A 19867-nucleotide genomic window follows, 5' to 3' on the forward strand; every position below is an offset into this window, starting at 1 on the left:
AAATGCTCGGAAAACAAATATTGAACTCCAGCAAATGATGCATGCTGCTGTGTTCAGAAGTGAAGTGTACTGGCGCCCGCAACTGTCTGAAATGCATCCAAAAAAATAAGATGGGTGGATGGGACAAGATGAATAGGTAAGCAACACAGCAAGGATAGTAAAATGTTACTGGTGGAATCTAGGTGGTAAATATACAGGTGTCTACTATACGTTTGAAAGTTTTCATAATAAAATGTTTAATGAAAGTACAAAGCAAACTAAGTAACTGTTTTGCTGGAAACCCTGCACCTGCTTCCTTTTGCAGGAGAAATACAATGCTGGTTGTTTTCCAGGTCCCTGCATACCCCCGGGGGATGATTTCATCTCCCACATTCAATCTTCCAATGCAACAAATATTTATTGAGCACCTACTGTGTGTACAGCTTTGAACCAAACAGCCTGGACCTGACATTGTAACTGTCTTCCACAATGAGCTCACTGCCCTGGCAAACCTTTGAACAACTTGAAATTATTGTAATTTGTTACTGCATTTGCATATCAATGAGCTCAGGGAAGGCCAAGCCCTTCTCTCTTACCTGCATCTCCAGGTCTAGACAGTCTTGTTTATAGTTGGACCTCGGTGACAATCGGTTGAGAGAATATTAGCTAACCTTTACGTGATGACTTGGTATATACGCACCTGGCCCTGTCTGTAGTTGTTTACACGTGAACCTATTAATCCTGAAACGATCCCCATTCTACAGGGGTTAACAGAGGCACCCAGGAGCTAGGCCGTGAACTCAACGGTCTGGCCTCAGACAGCATGTTCCCAACCACTAGACGAAACTGCTAAGTGAAGGAATGAGTCCATCAATCATTCAGAATGGCTGGAGTTCAAATCCCAGCTCTGGCAGCTTGTTGGCCGTGGCCTGGGGCCAACCGATTTATCTCCCCAACCTCGGATTCCTTACTGTTGAAGGTCAAGTCCTCCTCCTGCTTTACCGTAAGGAGGTTAAGATGCTGCAGGAAACTGGCTCAAAGGCGCGCACAGGCGCACGCGAAGTCCCACCCGGACAGGCGGGAGCCGGGGAGGGCGGCGCGGGCTCCCCGCTTCGGACACGGGGTGTGGCCTCCTGGAGGCAAAGTCTCCGGCTTCCAGGTTCCTCCAGGGGGCCCACGCCCTACCTGGGGCCCTAAGCGCTGTCCCCGCCCCGAGCCTGGGGGACCCAGTAGCCATCCGTGCGCCAGCGGGTCCCCGCACCAGGCGGACCCGGCGGGGCGCGAATCCGGCCCGGAGGTCGCGGGAGGGGCTGGCTGCCCCGCCCCCCGCGCCCCGCCGCGCCCCGAAGGAGCCGCCCGGCCCCCGCCCCCGACCCCGACTGGCCCGGCCTCGTGGAGCGTCCGGCAAGCGGGAGAAGGAGCCGACCTGCCCGATGGAGGCGGCCGGCACCTGGACGCTGGGGCTGGCGCTGCTGCTGCTGCTGCTGGCGCTGGCGCGGCCCCGGACCCGCGGCCACCTGCCCCCCGGGCCCCCGCCGCTGCCGCTGCTCGGGAACCTCCTGCAGCTGCGGCCCGGGGCGCTGTACTCGGGGCTCCTGCGGGTGAGGGGCCGCGGGGACGCCCCGGCTGGGGCGGGGGCCAGGGCCCAAGAGGACGGGGCCCCAGGGCAGGGAGGCCTTGGGGCATCCTCGGGGAGGCAGGCCGCGGGTGCAAGGGCAAAGGGACTAGGGGTGTCCTGGGGCGGAGGGGGGTGGGGCGGGGGCAGCGCTCCAGAGCTGAGGGGGCCCAGTGGAAGGGGGTGCTGGGGAGAGAGGACCCCGGGATGCGGCCCGGCCGAGAGGGGCAGAGACCTCTGCCCGCGAAATCCTGGAGAGGATGAGCCGGGAAGCAGGGCCCAGCGGCAGGGGTACGGGGCAGAGGGGTCCACAGAATCCCTGGGATGTGATAGAAGCGGGAGATTAAAGCGGGAGGCCGCAAGCTGGTGCTGGGATGCTGGCGGGTTTATCCCTGGGGGAGAGGTAACTGGGGAGGGGCCGAGAAGAAAAGGGAGGAGGGGGAGGCTTGGCTGGAGGGTTCCAGGTGCAAGTGTGCTGAGGATCTGGGCGCCGCAGTCCTGTGGGGCTCAGCTAGGAGGGAGCTGGGAGGTCCCGGGACAGCGGGGAAGGAGCGGGGAGGAAGACCGAGGGAGGCAGTTCTAACCTTTGGGGGGCTGGGGGCAGAGGTCTCTGTCAGAAGGAGTCTGGTGGGGGGAGCTTCAGGACATGGGGAAAGGGATGGGGGTCTTGGGGAAAGATGGGGCAGGTGCCCACATTATCCACTCCAGAATTTGAAGGTTTAGCAGAGTGATTTAAAAAAAGGGGGGGAGGTGGCTAGTTTTGAGGTAGAGGCAGAGCTGAGGCTTTAGGAGAAGCCAGAGTCTCAGGTGTCTTATTTTTGCTGCATATGTCTAAGTTGGGGGGTAGGGGTGGTTCTGGGTTGTCCCAGGGTCCAAACTTGGGGCTCTGTAGGAGGTAAGGGATTGGGGCTTTATTGGTGGAAGGGACCTGGGAGCCTGATGCAAAAAGAGAACTGAGCCTCCTGAGGGGGCTATTTCTGTCTGGGGGTGGGGCAGTTTCCTCTTAGATGTCTCATCCAGTGACAGGGCCATGATGGGGACATCTAGACAGAAAGAGGCAATAGGCCTGCCCCTCAAAACCCGCCCCATATCCCTCTCTGCCCGCAGCTGAGTAAGAAGTATGGCCCGGTGTTCACCGTGTACCTGGGACCCTGGCGGCGCGTGGTGGTCCTGGTTGGGCGCGAGGCTGTGCAGGAGGCCCTGGGAGGTCAGGCCGAGGAGTTCAGTGGGCGGGGGATGTTGGCAACGCTGGACGGGACCTTTGGCGGCCATGGTGAGTCATGAGCAGAGCTGGGGACTGCTGGCTCCTTCGCTCAGAGCCTGCCACCACTTACTGGTGTGACTTCTGTGCATGACTTAGTGTCTCTGGGCCAGTTTTCCTCATCCATCAAGTGGGGTGATGATACTGCCTATTACAAAGAGTCATCCTGAGGATTGAATGTGGCCTGGGTGTGGTGTGGTGGTGTTCTCACTGCTCCAGGTGAGGAGCCCAGGACTGGGAGGCACAGGGAGAGCTTTCTAGGCACTCGTAATGGGTGGGAACACGTAATGTGTAGAAATGAATTTCAGCTAAGCCTGAAAGTAGAAGCCTGGTGTTGGGGGCACTGTGGGGACACAGCTGTGACCAAGAGCTTGTTGGCCAGTGGGGAGAAAGTCCTGTGCCAGGCTGGGATGGGGGAAGGTAGAGGGGTCAGGGCCAAGGTAAGGAAGCCCTGAGATTACTGGAACCAGAGGAGGTGTCTGCCCCAGCCTGTTTGATAGGAGATGTCCAGGGAATCTTGAAAGACAGGTTGTCTGAGCGCCGACTCCTAGGAGTGAGAAGGGTGTTCCAGGCAGAGAAGTAAAAAACCCTGGAGGTGAGAGAAGCAGCAATCATTCATTCAGTTGACAAAATCTGTTTTAAAGACTTTATTTATCCATTCACAAGAGACACAGAGAGAGAGAGGCAGAGACACAGGCAGAGGGAGAGGCAGGCTCCATGCAGGGAGCCCGACGTGGGACTCAATCCCAGGACTCCAGGATCACGCCCTGAGCGGAAGGCAGATGCCCAACTGCTGAGCCACTCAGGCGTCCCCCAGTTGACAAATTTTTATTACGCCTGACCCTATAGTGGTTACTGGGGACACAGAGGTGACCAAGACAGATGTGGTGTCCTGTCTCACTATAGGAGAGATAGGCTTGTCCTAGGCCTGGAGGGAGGAAATAGAATTCTAAAATGAGAGGTACAGCTCTGAACACAGGACACAGGGAACTGTACTGGCCCAGGTGGAGGGAGGAGAGGAGGCCTGGGAGGAATCAAGGTAGGCTTCTCGGAGGAGATGGCAATCCCAATGAGACCTGAGGATGAATGGAGTTAGTTGAGTGAGGATGGAGAGGTGAGTGATCCAGGCAGAGGCAACAGTAGAGGCAGAGGCCTCGAGGGGGGATCCTGATACCACTGAGGAAGTGAGAAAAAGCCAGAGCAATTGTAGCTGGGTGAGTAACAAAGCTGGTGAAATGGGTCGGTCACGCAGGGCCTGAGTCACACCAGAGTGCTCAGCTTTGGGATTTTCTATAGATGGAGGGAGGGGAGTCATAAGCAAGATCCTCAGGTCACTGTGCAGGAGCCTGGAGAGGAGACTGTGCTGTCCTGGGGCTGGGGGTGTGGGGAAGGGAGGGGGTGGTTGGAAGAGGCATCCAGGGCTCTCTGGCCAGGGACCAGGGGACAGTGGGCTGAGACAGGAAGGAGGAGAGGTGCTGAGGCCAGTTGGGGACACACTGGGAGAGTGGACGGGGGACACCCTGGAGGAGGCTTCCAGGAGGCCACTAGGGTATGGCATTGTCCACTTGGGACCTTGAGCTCAGAGAAACAAGGTTTGTCCAGAGCAGACCCTTAGCTAAAGGACAACAGTCCATCCTCCTCTCTCCTGGTTCAGCTTCCAAATGATGTGGGGCAGGGGGCCCAGGAGCACTCTGTAAGTGTTGGGAAGGAAGGAAGGAAGGAAGGAAGGAAGGAAGGAAGGAAGGAAGGAAGGAAGGAGGGAGGGAAGGGTGCTGGGTGGTTCAGTAGGTTAAGCATCTGCATCTACCTTCAGCTTGGGTCATGATCTCTGGGTCCTGGGATTGACCCCTGCATCAGGCTCCCTGCTCAGCGGGAAGTCTGCTTCTCCCTCTGCCTCTCCCCTGCTCAATCTCTCTCTCTCTCTCTCTCAACTCAAATAAATAAATTCTTTAAAAAAAAAAAAAAAAGGAGGAGAAAGGAAGAGGAAGATGGATGGATGGATGGATGGATGGATGGATGGATGGGTGGGAGAAGTTTTCACTCATCCTGGTTCATCACAGATCACAAGGAGCCTGGATAATCTCAGTTACCAGCTTCCCAGGAGAATGTCCCCTTCTGCCCCAAGGGTAGGCATTTATTGAGCACCTACTGAGTCCTCAACCCTGGCTAGGCTGGCATGGACTCAGGACAGGGCCTGCAGAGGCCCCGGCCCACCCCACCAGGTCACCTCACTGGGAAGGAGTAGTGCTGGGGAATGGGGAGAGGGGCCAGTCCATCCTTGAGTCTAGCCTTCTGTACAGGGGTTTTCTTCTCCAATGGGGAGCGGTGGAGGCAGCTGAGGAGATTGACCACGCTGGCCCTGCGGGACCTGGGCATGGGGAAGCGAGAAGGCGAGGAGCTGATCCAGGCCGAGGCCCAGCGTCTGGTGGAGGCATTCCAGGGGACGGAAGGTCAGCAGGGTGGGGTGAGCCCGGGGTCCCCTGGGGTGCCCCTGAGCGTGGGGAGGGCCTTCCTTCCGGGGCTCTGCTCACCACCACTGGCTCCTCCACCTTCTGTCTCTGTCCTCCCGTCTCCCGGGGAATCTCTGTGTCCCCAGTACTGTCACTTCACTCTTTCTGTTTCATTTCTTTCTCTATTCTTCTGCTTTTCTCTCCTGTAGGTCTGTCTCTGTCTTTGTCTCTCCTCGTCTGGCTCCGTATCTGTCCTTTGGCCCAGTCTTTCCAGCCTGTCTCTCTTGCATGTCTGTTTCTCTGCGTCTTTCCCTGTGGCTCTGTCCGTCTTTCTTGCCCTGTCTGTCTCTCTGGATGCCTGTCTCCTTCCAGTCCCCCTCTCCATCACGGCCCTCCTCTCTGCCCTCTCCCCCCAGGACGCCCATTTGACCCCTCCCTGCTGCTGGCTCAGGCCACCTCTAACATCATCTGCTCCCTCACCTTCGGCCTCCGCTTCCCCTACGAGGACAAGGAGTTCCAGGCCGTGGTCCAGGCGGCCAGCGGCACAGTGCTGGGGGTCAGCTCCCCCTGGGGCCAGGTAAGCGGGTGGGGCCCCTCTCCAGCCACCTTCCCCAGAGGTTCCTGCCACGGTGTCCAGGTGACCCCCAGAGGGGCCCTCCACGCTGGTGCAGGACCAGGCCCCAGGGGAACCGCTGCCCTTCTCCCCACAGACCTACGAGATGTTCTCCTGGCTCCTGCAGCACCTGCCCGGCCCCCACACACAGCTCCTCAGCCACTTGAGTGTCCTGGCCACCTTCGCCGTCCAGCAGGTACAGCGACACAAGGAGAGCCTGGACACCTCGGGCCCCCCACGCGACGTTGTGGATGCCTTCCTGCTGAAGATGGCAAAGGTAGGGAAAGGTCAGGGTCGGGGGCCTTCTGAATGAGGCTGGTGGCTTGGCTGGTCCCAACTCCCGGATGGCTGGGAATCTATCAGGCCTCCCTCTCTCTCTTCTTCCCCCTTTCTCCCTCTCTCTCTCTCTGACCTTATGCCCCTGTGCAGGCTCCACGCCCAGTGGCCTGCCACCAGCAATCCTCCATGTCACTGTACCCCACCCCCACAGGACATGTCATGTCAAGTAGAATCATTTAATTATGGAACCTGGCAATATCAAATTATAGGAATAAAGTCCACTTCCTTAATTATATTAGAACAGGGGCGCCTGGTGGCCCAGTCAGTTAAGTGTCTGCCTTCACCTCAGGTCATGATCACGGGGTCCTGGGATCAAGCCTCTCATTGGGCTCCCCTCCCTGCTAGCAGGGAGTCTGCTTCTCCCTCCCTCTCAGCCGCTCCCCCTGCTGTGCTCTCTCTGCGTGTCAAATAAATGGATAAAAAAATTCTTAAGATTTTATTTATATATGGGAGACAGAGAGAAAGGCAGAGGCAGAGGGAGAAGCAGGCTTCCTGCGGAGAGCCCAATGCGGGACTCGATCCCAGGACCCGGGAATCACGCCCTGAGCTGAAGGCAGATGCTCAACCGCTAAGCCACCCAGGCATCCCAAACATTTTATTTTAAAGTAATCCACACCCAAACGTGGGACTCAAACTTACAACCCCAAGATTAAGAGTTTCACATCTGAGGAAAAAAAAAAAGTTTCCCACGCTCTTCCCACGGAGCCAGCCAGGCGCCCCTGCCTTTGCCACTTTTAAGTGTCAAGTTCAGTAGTGTTAATTCCATCCACAATGTTGTGTAGACAACTCTTTATGGTTAAACAGCAGCTCCCCAGTCCCCCTCCCCAGCTCCTGGCAACCACCTTTCTGTCTCTGAATTTGCCAACATTAGGGACCTCATTATTTAGCCTTTTGCAACTGGCTTATTTCCCTTAGTGAGATGTCCTCAAGGTTCATCCAGGTCGTAGCAGATGACAGCATTTCCTTCCTTTTTAAGACTGAATCCTTATTCCACATTTGGCTTACCCATTCATCCCTCAGTGGCCACTTGGGGTGCTTCCCCCTTTTGGCCCTTGCGAATAATGCTGCAGTGAACATAGGTGTACAGATACCCCTTCGAGACCTTGCTTCCCACTTTCTGGGGTACATGCTCAGAAATGGGATTGCTGGATCACATGGCAATACTATTTACATTTTTTAAGGAACCTGATACCATTCTCCATAGCAGCTGCACCATTTGGAGCCCCATCGTTGGTGACAGGGCTCTAGTTTCTTCACTTCCTAACCACATGTCATTCTCTGTTTGTTTTGTATAGCGGCCGTGCTCTTTCATTTGCAAAAACATTGCAACCAAAAAGAACTAATATATCAGGAGTCCACTTCCCCACTTGCCCAAACATTTATACAAACCCCCTGACAAAGCTTGAACTTGCTGCGTTGCGCTCCGGGCGTGGCTGTGCGGTCTCTGTTCCCTGTGGCCTGAGTTCTCTGAGCCCCTCTGCCTGGTTTCTCCCAGGAGGAGCAAGACCCGAACACAGAACTGTCGGACAAAAACTTGCTGATGACGGTCATTTATCTGCTATTCGCCGGGACGGTCACCGTCAGCACCACGGTCCGCTACACCCTCCTGCTTCTGCTGAAGTACCCTCAGGTCCAAGGTAGGAGGCTTGTGCACCAGTCAGCCTTGGGGACGGAAGTGAGGGCTCAAGAGAAAGAATGTTCAGGAGAACGAACAGCCTGATCCAGAGCCTAGAAGCGAGAATGAGCCCAGCATCGGGGATGTGTAAAGAGCCAGAAGCTGGGGGGCTGCTGGTTGCAGTTTGAGGTGTAGTAAAGTGAGAGATGAGGCAGGAGGGGTGCTGGTGGCTCGGTCGGTTAGTGTCTACTTTGGGTTCAAGTAATGATCTTGGGGTCCTGGGATCAAGCCCCATGTCTGGGTCCCTGCTTAGTGGGAAGCCTGCTTCTCCCTTTCCTTGCCTGCTGCCCCCCTGCTTGTGCTCTCTCTCTCTGTGTCAAATAAATAGGTAAAATCTTTTTAAAAAGAAAAGAAGACAAGAAAAGAGGCAAGAGACCTCTCAGGGCTGTGTCGCCTTGGTGGTACCTCATTTGCCTGATCCTGAGCAATGGGGAGCCATGGAAAGATGCTGAGGAGGGGAGAGCAGGGTCAAATTAGCATTTTAGAAAAATCCTTTGGGCTGAAAGAGGTAAGATGTGCAAGAGGATGGCAGGAGCCCAGGGAAGAAGACGAGGACAGTCCTGGGCAGGAGAGGACAGTTCTGGACCAAGCTGTGGGGCGGGAAGAGGAGTCGGGTGGGCAGTTAGAGAACAACCCGGGAGCCCCAGGGAACTAGGGATCCGGGGACCATGGAGCCACCCTGAGACAGAAAGAATGAGGAGCTGTTTCAGAGGAGACACTGAGGCCAGTTGACAAGTGTGAGGGACCTGGGGCCACCTGTGAGGAGGTGAAACAAGACACCTGTTTCAGGACTGGAGACAAAAAACAAACTGGGGTCCTTGTTCTCAGGGTCCTTCCTGAGTTCAAGCAGCATGTTGAGCATAGGGTTTGCTGAAAGGAGAGGGAGGGTACCTGGCTGGCTCAGTTGATAGAGTGTGTGACTCCTGATCTTAGCGTTGTGACTTCGAGCCCCACGTTGGGTGTAAGGGAATAAAAAAGCTTGGGGTCATCAGGGCACAGACAGGAAGTGAAACTGCAGGAAGGGTACCTGCCTGAGAGGCAGAACAGGCCATGAGCTCCAGGGAAGCCCAGGATTTTGCAGTCAGGCAGCTGCATTAAATGTTGTCAGGCCAGTAGGGTGGGCTGACCTGGAAGATGGGGCTTAGGGTCTGGTGGCCTCAGTGGAAGGGAACCCACTGTGACTTCAGCTCTCTGGGCCTCGGTTTCCTCATCTGGGAAATGGGGATGGATAATGGTACCCACCTCACAGGATTGCTGTGGGAATGGAGAGAGGAGAGACCTTGTGCCCAGCACACAGGACATCAGGGACCCAGGCTCAGCAAAGCCTGGGGGACTCCTCCTCCTCCTCCCCACCCGCCAGCCTCCCCCAAAGCACTGCCACCCTGAGAAGATGGGGCTTCGGAGGGTAGGATCACAGAGCCCCACCCCACCTCTGACCTGGGGGCCCTCTCTTCCTGGGTGCAGAGCGTGTGCGGGAGGAGCTGAGCCGAGAGCTGGGGGCCGGCCGTGCACCGGGCCTGGGGGACCGAGCCCGCCTCCCCTACACCGACGCGGTTCTGCATGAGGCGCAGCGGCTGCTGGCTCTGGTGCCCATGGGGGTGCCCCGCGCCCTCGCGAGGACCACCTGCTTCCGAGGGTACACGCTGCCCCAGGTGGGCCAGCCGTCGGCCACGTCCAGGCGCTGCCTCGCTCGGCCCGAGTCTGTGGCTGGCTGTGTGTCTGGCTTCTTCTGATTATTGGTCTCTCTCTCCTCTCTGACATCTCCTCTTTCTCGGGGTCCCTCTCTCTGCACCCCTCTCCCTCTCTGTTTCTTTCTGTGTGCATTTCTCCTGCCTCTGACTGTCTCAAGGCCTCAGTCCAGAGGATTAGGATACCCTCTGTCCCACAGATACCCTAATTCTACCTTCTTCCAAGGTGTTTGGGACAGTCACATGCCAGAGGCCACAGACAGGGAAACAACTTGAGAACTGAGGGCCAGAGTCGCATAATCATGAGTCCCCGGCCCTCCCTCCACTCCCCCTCCCCCTGCCCCCCTCTCTCCCCCACATCCCCCCCCCCCAGCTCATGCTCTCCGTTAGAGAGCAACTCATCACCAGCACCACCAGGGGGCGATGACTCCCCGGAAACCCCAGGCGCCTTCCCACCAGCAGCTCCCTCCTTGAGCTTCATTGTAGAATCAAACCCAAAGCAGTTAGACCTAGTCCTGGGTTTTCTGGTCCCGGTGTTTTCGCGCTGGTGGCACCTCTCCACAGGCATCAATGACTGAGGACTTGCTCTGCACCAGGTATTATTCTAAATGCCTCACAAATATGGTTTAATCTTGGGAGCAACCCTATGCGATTATCATGCCCATTTTTACAGATGGGGAAACTGGCCTTGGAAGAGTGGGAAGACTCGTGGGGGTCACCCAGCCTACGGTGGTACAGGCAGGATTTACACCCAGGGCCTGTGCTTTAGCCACAGCTATTGGCCTCGTTTTGGTAGCCACAGCGTGACCCCATCTTCTCCTGGAGCCTCCCTCCCCTTCCCAGCTCAGACCATGCTAGCCATGGTCCCCGGCAAAGGCGGTCCCTGTCCCTCACACTTCCTCCACTGCACAGCCCTGGGATCTCAGTAACTGCTCCCGGCTGCCACCCAGGGGCCCGGGGTGGGGCGCCTTCAACCGACAGCCCTCACCTACCCACCCTTGGCCTTACCTCTGGAAGTGGGAAAGAGCTGGACTCGGGCCAGGTGGCTTAGGACAACCACAGATGAATCACAACGTACCCTCAAAGTTTAAAAACAAAATTGACAAAGGACTAGCCCCGCCATGTCCAAATGCTATGTTGGGCAAGTTGTTTCAGTTTGGGGGAGCAACCTCTGTTTTCCCATCTTTGAAATGGGAATCATGTTAGAAATTGCTTCGTAGACTCGTTAAAAAGATTCAGTGAGTTTGAGTGTGTGTGTGTGTGTGTGTGTGTGTGAGAGAGAGAGAGAGAGAGAGAGAGAGAGAGAGAGAGACGTACCTATTGCACAGGAGGTAGTCCCTGGCCCATAATAAGCCCTTGAAATATATTGATGCCATTGTGCCATGTGAACCGGTGGCCTTCCAGACTCTTGTGTTCTGCCCTCGGGCCTGGTGGGGGAAGGATATTTGTCATTTGATTATTGCTCCCCGCTCAGGGCACCGAGGTCTTCCCCCTCCTCGGCTCCGTCCTGCATGATCCTGAGATCTTTGATGAGCCAGAAGAATTCAATCCAGATCGATTCCTGGATGCAAACGGACGGTTCCAGAAGCAGGAGGCATTCCTGCCCTTCTCCTTAGGTATCTGCTGGGGCGCTCCCTGCTCACCTGCGGGTCCCCCCCACCCCTGGGTGTGAGGGGGGCTGACCCAGTCCCATCCCCCTTGTTCCCTTCAGGTAAGCGGGTCTGCCTGGGAGAGGGCCTGGCGCACGCAGAGCTCTTCCTCCTCCTCACCACCATCCTGCAGGCCTTCTCCCTGGAGAGCCCGAGTCCGCTGAGTGCCCTGAGCCTCCAGCCAGCTGTCAGTGGCCTTTTCAACATCCCCCCAGCCTTCCAGCTGCGAGTCCGGCCCCACTAACCTTCCCCGACCCCCACCATGTGGACCAGATGAAGGAGGGAGCCCTGGGAGATTGGTGGCCCCCTGGTGGATGCGGGCATCAACTTGGTTGTGTCTCCGGAGCCCCCCAGGCAACCCGGAGCTCCTCTAGAGTCACTCACACAGATAATCGGCCTACATGTCCCCAGGGCCCTGCTTACTCAGCCCTTGCAGCTGTTGAGACACACAGCCCTCGGGCCACCAGAGCCACGAGGCCACTCTGACACATAGGCTTCCTACAGGCATAGATTGACTTTGTCTGGAATCGTGATGGCGTGCCTAGATAACACACCATCCCCTACGTGACACAACTGCCCTGGATTCACAACCCACATGTGGGAATTTGGCTCCCACCTTCATAAGCCACAGAAACAGCTGCTGTGTTGGGCCCACAAGCCTTCTTCACCCATCCACCCGCCAATTCTGGGAGCCTGGTGTACAGAGGTGAACATGCCGCTTTCTGGGTCACGTCCCCACACAGAGAGACCGTCCCTGAGTTCAGGCCCAGCATCCCCTCTCTTGCTGTCACAGCACCATCCAGGCAGATGACCACTGCTGTCCGCATGTCCCCAGTACTGAACCACACAGCTAGCCCACACAGGATGCCGTCCCACTCCCAAATATCTTCACTCAGACACACCGTTCTTGGGGGGGCACATCCCCACCTCCTCCAGGCCTTCAGCCCTCAAGGACACCCCTCTTTCCGAGCACCTTCATCCTCAAATTCTCCCAAATATAAGCGCAGCGTGCAACTATGCACACAGGCCTGGGAAGCAAGTCAACTAGGACACACTGGACCCTCTGCTCAGAGAAACACCTCCCCCTCCTGCTGCTTATGTAACCCTATTAAAAGCCTCCCCTAAAAAAAAAATAATAATAAAATAAAATAAAATAAAATAAAATAAAAGCCTCCCCTGCCTGCCGCTCCTCCCCCCACACACACTGACCCACCTCCCCTCCCCAAGTCCCAGTTAGACCCAGTAGAAGGGGCTAATGACCCAGTAGGGGCCAGATTCCAACTCCCTGGGTCAGAGAAGAGGCCAGCTCTGACATCCCTGTGACTTGAAAGTCCCCATTTTGCAATAAAAGTTCATTTCTGGCCCTAGGTCTGGCCCATGGCAGGGCCTGGAGTGCCTGTGACAGTGTCTGTCATTGTGAGTAAGGGGTGGGAATGGGGGGTCCGCCCCTCCCTCCAGGCTGGGGGGAGCTAAAAAACAGGGCTCCCGCCTGCCCTGGCTGTTGACATCAGTACCAGATGTGGATATGGGGGGAGGGGGGCCTGTCCTGGGCCTGACTTCCGGTGAGGCAGATGTGGGGAGGGGGGTGTGGGCAGGGAGAAGGTAACCCAAGGAACTGCAGGCTTGTGGTTAGGCTTGTGGGGGGCCCAGCCTGGGAAGGTGGGCAGGTGAGGATCCTGATCCAGGCCCTGGGAGCTCTCCCAGTCAATCGGTTGGTCGGTCCGAAAGCAGCTGGAGCACAGTTCCTAACCCAGCTCTGCCCCTCACAGGCTCCTTTCCTCCAGCCTTTTCTCCACCAGGAAGGCAGAACCATCTTTTTATGTGTTAGTTGCCTAGTAAGGAAGTTTTCCTGCACACAGAAGTAGAGAGAACAGTACAGTGAACCCCTGTGCCCATCACCTGGGCTCCTTTGATAACTGGCAACTTTACTAGTTTTATTTCTGCTACCACTGTACTACGATTGTTTTTATTTTATTGTTTAAAAATGTTTTTAAGCTTTTGTTTCTAAGTCCTCTTTCCACCCAACGTGGGGCTCAAACTCAAACACCCCACCCCACCCCAAGATCAAGAGCACACGCTCCACTGACTGAGCCAGCCAGACTCCGCTGTTACTGTTTGAAAGCAAATCCCTGGGCAGCTCAGTCCGTTAAGTGTCCCACACTTGGTTTTGGATCAGGTCTTGATCTCAGGGTCCTGAGATGGAGCCCCAGGGCAGGCTCCAAGGCCAGTGGGGAGTCTGCTTCGCCTTCTCCCTCAACTCCTCCCCCAAATCATGTGCTCTCTCTCTAATATGTTGTAAAAAGCAAACCCCAGAGATCACTGAATATGCATTTCTCATAGTAAAAGACGTTGCCCCCACAACACAAAGTTTTATGACAGTTTTCAAATATGCAGCAGACCTGAGGGAATGACACAGCAATGCCTGTGTGCTCCTGCCCTGACTCTCCCACGACAAGTCCACCATCCTGCCAAGCGTACTTCCATCCACCTGTCCTTCCAGCTAATTTTGTAGGTGTTTCAAAGTAAACCACAGACATCTTCCCCTAGATGCTTCAGCAAAGCATATAACATTAGCTATGAGTTTCCTTTTTAAAAAAATCTATTTATTTATTTGAGAGAGAGATGACAAGTAGGGGGGAGAGGGAGAAGCAGAAGCAGACTCCCCACTGAGCAGGGAGCCCAATGCAGGGCTGCATCCCAGGACCCTGAGATCATGACCTGAGCCAAAGGCAGACACTTAGCCAACTGAGCCACCAGGGCACCCCCCTCTTTTTTTTATTTTATTTTTTGTTTCCTTTTTAAAAAGTGTTTCATGAAGGATGCCTGGCTGGCTTAGTCCGCGTAGCATACAACTCTTGATCTTGGAGTTGTGAGTTTGAGCCCCATGCTGAGTGTACAGATTACTTAAAAATAAATTAAGTAAGTAAGTAAATAAGTAAAATTCATACTGAGGGAAATCTGGAATCAGAAATATCATCACTGGGATCCCTGGGTGGCTCAGCGGTTTAGCGCCTGCCTTTGGCCCAGGGCGCGATCCTGGAATCCCGGGATCGATTCCCAGCCTGCTTCTCCCTCCGCCTGTGTCTCTGCCTCTCTCTCTCTGTCTATCATGACTAAGGAAAGAAAGAAAGAAAGAAACAAAGAAAGAAAGAAAGAAAGAAAGAAAGAAAGGCCATCACTTAGGGAAGGACAGACTGTGCTACATCAGTATGAAAGCTGGCATGAATTAGGATCATTTCAGTAGCAAGTAAAAGAAAATCTAAATTCAAAAGGGCTTAATAGGAATTATTGGACCCCAAAGTGAAAATGTAGAATTAGTGTGGTCTTCAGTTTTGTGTGTCCGGTAAAATACATAAAACATCATTTTAACTATTCATAATTGTGTAAGTCAGTGGTGTTAAACATGTTCACAATGCTGTGTAACCATCACCATCATCATCAAAAATGTTTATATTGCCCCCAAAGTCTCTTTATTAAGCAGTAATTCCTCTCTTTCAATTTATTTTATTTTAAGATTTTTATTCATTTGACAGAAAGAGCACAAGCAGTGGGAGCAGTAGGCAGAGGGAGAAGGAGAAGCAGCCTCTCTGCTGAGCCAGGAGCCTGATGCAGGGCTCAGTCCTGGCACCCCTGGAACATGACCTGAGCTGAAGGCAGACGCTAACTGACTGAGCCACCCGGGCACCCCTCAATTAAAAAAAAAGGATTTATTTGTTTGAGAGAGCTCAAGAACATGGGGTGGGTGGGGCAGAGGGAGAGGGAAAGAGAATCTCTAGCAGAAACCCCCACCCCCAGCGCAGGGCTCCATCTCCCAATCCTGACACCATGACCTGAACTGAAATCAAGAGTAAGACCTTTAACCAACTGAGCCACCCAGGTGCCCCACCTCCTTTCAGTTTTTTTTAAAGTCAAGGCAAACTTCACTCAACTCACAAATAACCGAACACGCAAACTATATTCACCAATTCCCTGACCATCTCATAAGTGTACTCAGTAGTTGGGTTTTGTTCAAATAAGGATCCAAAAACTCACCACACGGTGCCATCCTTTGAACCTCTCAGGTCTTGGAAATTTGTAGCCATTCCTCAACTTGTATATGCCACTTGTTTCTTAAAGGAACTAGGTCACTTGTCCTGTACCAATTTTCACATCCTGGATTTGGTGGACACCATCTTTGTGGCACCACTCAAGATGTCTTTCCATTCCAGGAATTCCCTGTAAAGTGGGAATTAGATCAGATTCTGGCTCATTCTGGCAAGAGCTTCTCACTGGAGGTGCTGGGTCCCTTCCTGGTGTATCATGGTGCAATAATCTATGGCTCGATGTACTGTGGCCAGGTCTTGATCTCTCTGTGAGAGAGTTTCCCATCAACGTTTCACTTACTGGTCTTGGAGGGATCCTCTGACACCAAATCAAACCAAGTTTCTCCCCTGCTCGAGCCCCACCCATCCACCCCCACCCCTGCAGTGGGGAACCCTCCTGCACTGTTGGTAGCAAGATAAACTGGTATAGCCACAATGGAAAACTGTGGAAGTGTCTCAAAAAATTTAAAATGGAACTACCATTATGACCCAGCGATCCAACTTCTGGGTATATATTCAAAGGAAACAAAATCAGTATGTCAAAGAGAGATCTGCACTCCTGTGTTCATGGCGGCAGTCTTCACAGTAGCCAAAACAGAAATAACCCTAGTGTCCATCAGCAGATGAATGGATAAGGAAAATGTGATATATATGTGCGTGATGGAATACTATTGAGCCATGAAAAGGAAGAGACTCCTGCCATTTGGCAACAACACGCATGGACCTCGGTGCATGTGCTAAGTGAAAAAAGTCATACAGAAAGACAAATACTGTATGGTCTCACTTATATGTGGAATCTAAAAAATAGCTGAACTCAGGGAAACAGGGATGTAATGTACAGCATGGAGCCTATAGTTAGTACGGCAGGGGTGCCTGGCTGGCTCACTCACAAGGGAATGTGACTCTCGATCTTGGGTCCTGAGTTTGAGCCCTATGTCTGAGGGTAAGGTTTACTCAGAAAGAAAAGAAAGAAGGAAGGAAGGAAGGAAAGAAAGAAGAAAGAAGAAAAGAAAGAAAGAAAGAAAGAAAGAAAGAAAGAAAGAAAAAGAAAAGAAAAGAAAGAAGAAAGAAACGGAGGAAGGGAGGAAGGGAGGAAGGAAGGAAGGGAAGAAGTTCTGTATTACACATTTGAAAGTTGCTAAGAGACTAGGTCTTAGAAGTTCTCATCACAGGGCCCCTAGGCAGCTCAGTTGGCAGAGCATGCGACTCCTGATCTCAGGGTTGTAAGTTTGAGCCCTGCATTGGGTATAGAGATTACTTAACAATACAAATCTTAAAAATAAAATAAAAAGAATATAAATCTATTTTTTTTAAAGATTGATGGATTGATTTACTCATGAGAGACACAGCGAGAAGCAGAGACATAGGAAGAGGGAGAAGCAGGCTCCCTGCAAGAAGCCTGATGTGGGACTTGATCCCAGGACCCCAGAATCATAACCCGAGCCAAAGGCAGACGGTCAACCACTGAGCCACCTAGATGTCCCTAAAAATATAAACCTTAAAAAAAAAAAAAAGTTGTCATCACAAGATAAACTCTTGCATTGGTTGGTGGCAGATGGTAACTAGAATTGTTGTGGTAATTTTTTAGAAATAGACGCAAATATCGAATCACTAGTTGTACACCTGAAGCTAATGCCCTTGGTAGGCCAAGGCCCTCCCTGACCTTATCATCCATTCCAGATGCTCAGTTCTCCTTGAATTTCTTCACGTGCCTGCCTCCAGGCCTTTGAACTAGCTGTCCCTTCTCCCTAGAAGGTCCTTTCCTCCATGATACACTTGCTAATTTATCTTAATCATAACCTCAGGGGGCTCTTCCCTGACCACCCCGTTTAAAATGGAACTCTCCGGCAGCCCGGGTGGCTCAGCGGTTTAGCGCCTGCCTTTGGCCCAGGGTGTGATCCTGGAGTCCCAGGATCGGGTCCCACGACGGGCTCCCTGCATGGAGCCTGCTCCTCCCTCTGCCTGTGTCTCTGTCTCTCTGTGTGTCTCTTATGAATAAATAAATAAGATCTTAAAAAAAAAAAATGGAACTCTCACCCCTTGGAATTCCCTTCACTACTTTGTTTTTCTTTGCTGCCCATACTGTGCCTTGATAAATTTTTATCTGGTTGTGGTCTCTCCTTCCCTGTGAAATATGAACCCCATGGGGGCAGACGTTCCTCTCGCCCGCTGTGGAACCCCCAGTCCTGGGCACAGGTGACATTTCTGTTCACCTGTTCATCTCATTTTGTTAAATGCATCCGAAAGCAAATTGCAAGCACATAGTAGGTGCTCAGCAAATTTTTCTTGAGTGAGCAAACACAGATACCAGTTGGCAAGGCACACAGCGAGGTGTACAGAGAGCCCTAGGTGTGGAGGGTCCCCCAGCGTATTTAAACAGGTGGGCAGGGCAGCCTGGGTAGCTGAGTGGCTTAGGGCCACCTTTGGCTCAGGGTGTGATTCTGGGGACCCAGGATCGAGTCCCACATCGGGCTCCCTGCATGCTGCCTGCTTCTTCTTCTGCTTGTGTCTCTGCCTTTCTCTCTGTGTCTCTCATGAATAAATAAATAAAATTTAAAAAAAATAAAATAAACAGGTGGGCAGAACTTTGCACAAAGTTTGCACCACTCTCCAAAAAAGCCACGATAACTTTTTTTTAAAGATGTTACTTATTTACTTGAGAGCAAGAGCAAGATACATCACAGAGGGAGAGGGAAAGGCAGACTCCCCGCTGAGCAGGGAGCCCGACCTGGGGCTTGATTCCAGGACCCCGGGATTATGACTTGAGCCAAAGGCAGACACTAAACTGACTGAGCCACCCAAGCACCCCAAAAGCCGCGATAATCAATTGGCCCCTTTATCACAGGCCTTTTATAGGCTGATGGGGATGCAGTGGTGACCAAGATAGACCCTGTCCTTGTTCTTTCAGAGCCCACAGAGCAGCAGGACAAGACAGACAGCAGATACATAATGTGGCAATAAATATATCATGACTACCCATGGGGCGTTGCCAGAGGAAAGGACAGAAGTATTGAGGGCAGACAATGGGAGACCTAGGGTAGACTGGGAAGGGCCAGCAGAGTTGTAATGGGGGGGATGACTGACATGGGGGTGCAGGAGGTGGGGACAAGGCTTCGGGAGGATGTTCCAACACCAGTGAGCTCAGAGAGAAGCCTGGGGACAGGAGAGGGGGACGCAAGTTGATGCCAGAGGACCTGAGGTAAATAGTTTAAGATTTTATCTTGGGGGTACCGGGGTGGCTCAGTGGTTGAGCGTCTGCCTTTGGCTCAGGTCGTGATCCTGGGGTCTGAGGATCAAGTTCTGCATCTGGCTTCTCGCAGGGAGCCTGCTTCTCCCTCTGCCTATGTCTCTGCCTCTCTCTGTGCGTCTCTCGTGAATAAATAAGTAAAATCTTACAAACAAACAAACAAGATTTTATCTTGAAAGGTTTGGGGCAAAGGAAAGAAAAAGTCTGATTGGGATTGAGAAACATTTGTCTTGTGACAGGTTAGAGGGAGGGAGAGTGGTGGTGGCTGGAAGACCAGGAAGGAGGTCAGGCTGGACCAGGGTGAGGTCACAGGGAGGAGGGCAACGCCAGGTGGGAGAAAGGTCTCTGGAGCTGGGTCCTCCACAGGGACTTAGTAACTTACTGCAAGGTGGGGAGATGTCCAAGAGGACCCCGAGAGTCTGGCTTTGGTGGTGGGACAGAAGCTGAGGCCCTCAGTGAAGTGAGACACACATAGGACAGCTCAGGGATGCTTTAAGTGAAGAGCACTGAGTGCCAGACTGAGGAGCTGAGAGCTCAACCCCGGCACAGTGGAGACTCACGGTTAAGCAGGAGAGGGACGGGGTCAGATTTTTTAAAATAAAGATTTTATTTTTATTTGTTCATGAGAGACACAGAGACAGAGAGAATGGCAGAGACACAGGGAGAGGGAGAAGCAGGTTCCATGCAGGGAGCCTGACGTGGGACTTGATCCCGGGTCCCCAGGATCATGCCTTGGGCTGAAGACGGCACTAAACCGCTGCGCCACCCACCCCGGCTGCCCAGATTTTTTTTTTTTAAGATTTTATTTATTTTCTCATAAGAGACACACAGAGAGAGGCAGAGACACAGGTGCAGAGGGAGAAGCAGGCTCCCTGTGGGGAGCCTATTGTGGGACTATATCCCAGGACTCTGGGATCATGACCTGAGCTGAAGGCAGATGCTCAACCTCTGAACCACCCAGGCATCCCGACAGGGTCAGATTGGAGTTTCAGAACCGACAGGGGTGGGCAGAGCACACCGTATACCAGCAGAACCGGGAGCACAGAGATGAATGTCCGACCTCCTCCTGCGCAGACACCCAGGCTTGCAGAGGACCCCCACCCCCATGTGCAAAAACAAAGAGGGATGGGAAACAGATAAACCGCAAAACCGACACACACAGGCACCGGATCCATCTGCAAGGACCAGGGTGCACAGTCCCACCAGAGGGAGACAGCCTGAAGGAGACAACAGATGAGGGACAAACAGATGACAGGCAAACGCTCCAGG

General features: G+C 53.5%; 1 protein-coding gene across 1 annotated transcript; it reads left to right on the top strand.

Annotated features, from left to right (window-relative positions):
• The first annotated feature begins 1027 nt into the window (after nt 1-1027).
• On the top strand, nt 1028-12671 carry LOC140598282 (cytochrome P450 2S1-like). The gene is made up of 9 exons (XM_072753297.1): nt 1028-1580; nt 2702-2867; nt 5156-5305; nt 5722-5882; nt 6016-6195; nt 7753-7894; nt 9397-9584; nt 11095-11236; nt 11332-12671. Exons 1-9 carry the CDS (start codon nt 1413-1415, stop codon nt 11511-11513), a joined length of 1479 nt encoding a protein of 492 aa, XP_072609398.1. The 5' UTR covers nt 1028-1412; the 3' UTR covers nt 11514-12671.
• The last annotated feature ends 7196 nt before the right edge of the window (nt 12672-19867 follow it).

This window comes from Vulpes vulpes, chromosome 1 (assembly GCF_048418805.1).
Source record: "Vulpes vulpes isolate BD-2025 chromosome 1, VulVul3, whole genome shotgun sequence".
Classification (NCBI taxonomy): Eukaryota; Metazoa; Chordata; class Mammalia; order Carnivora; family Canidae; genus Vulpes; species Vulpes vulpes.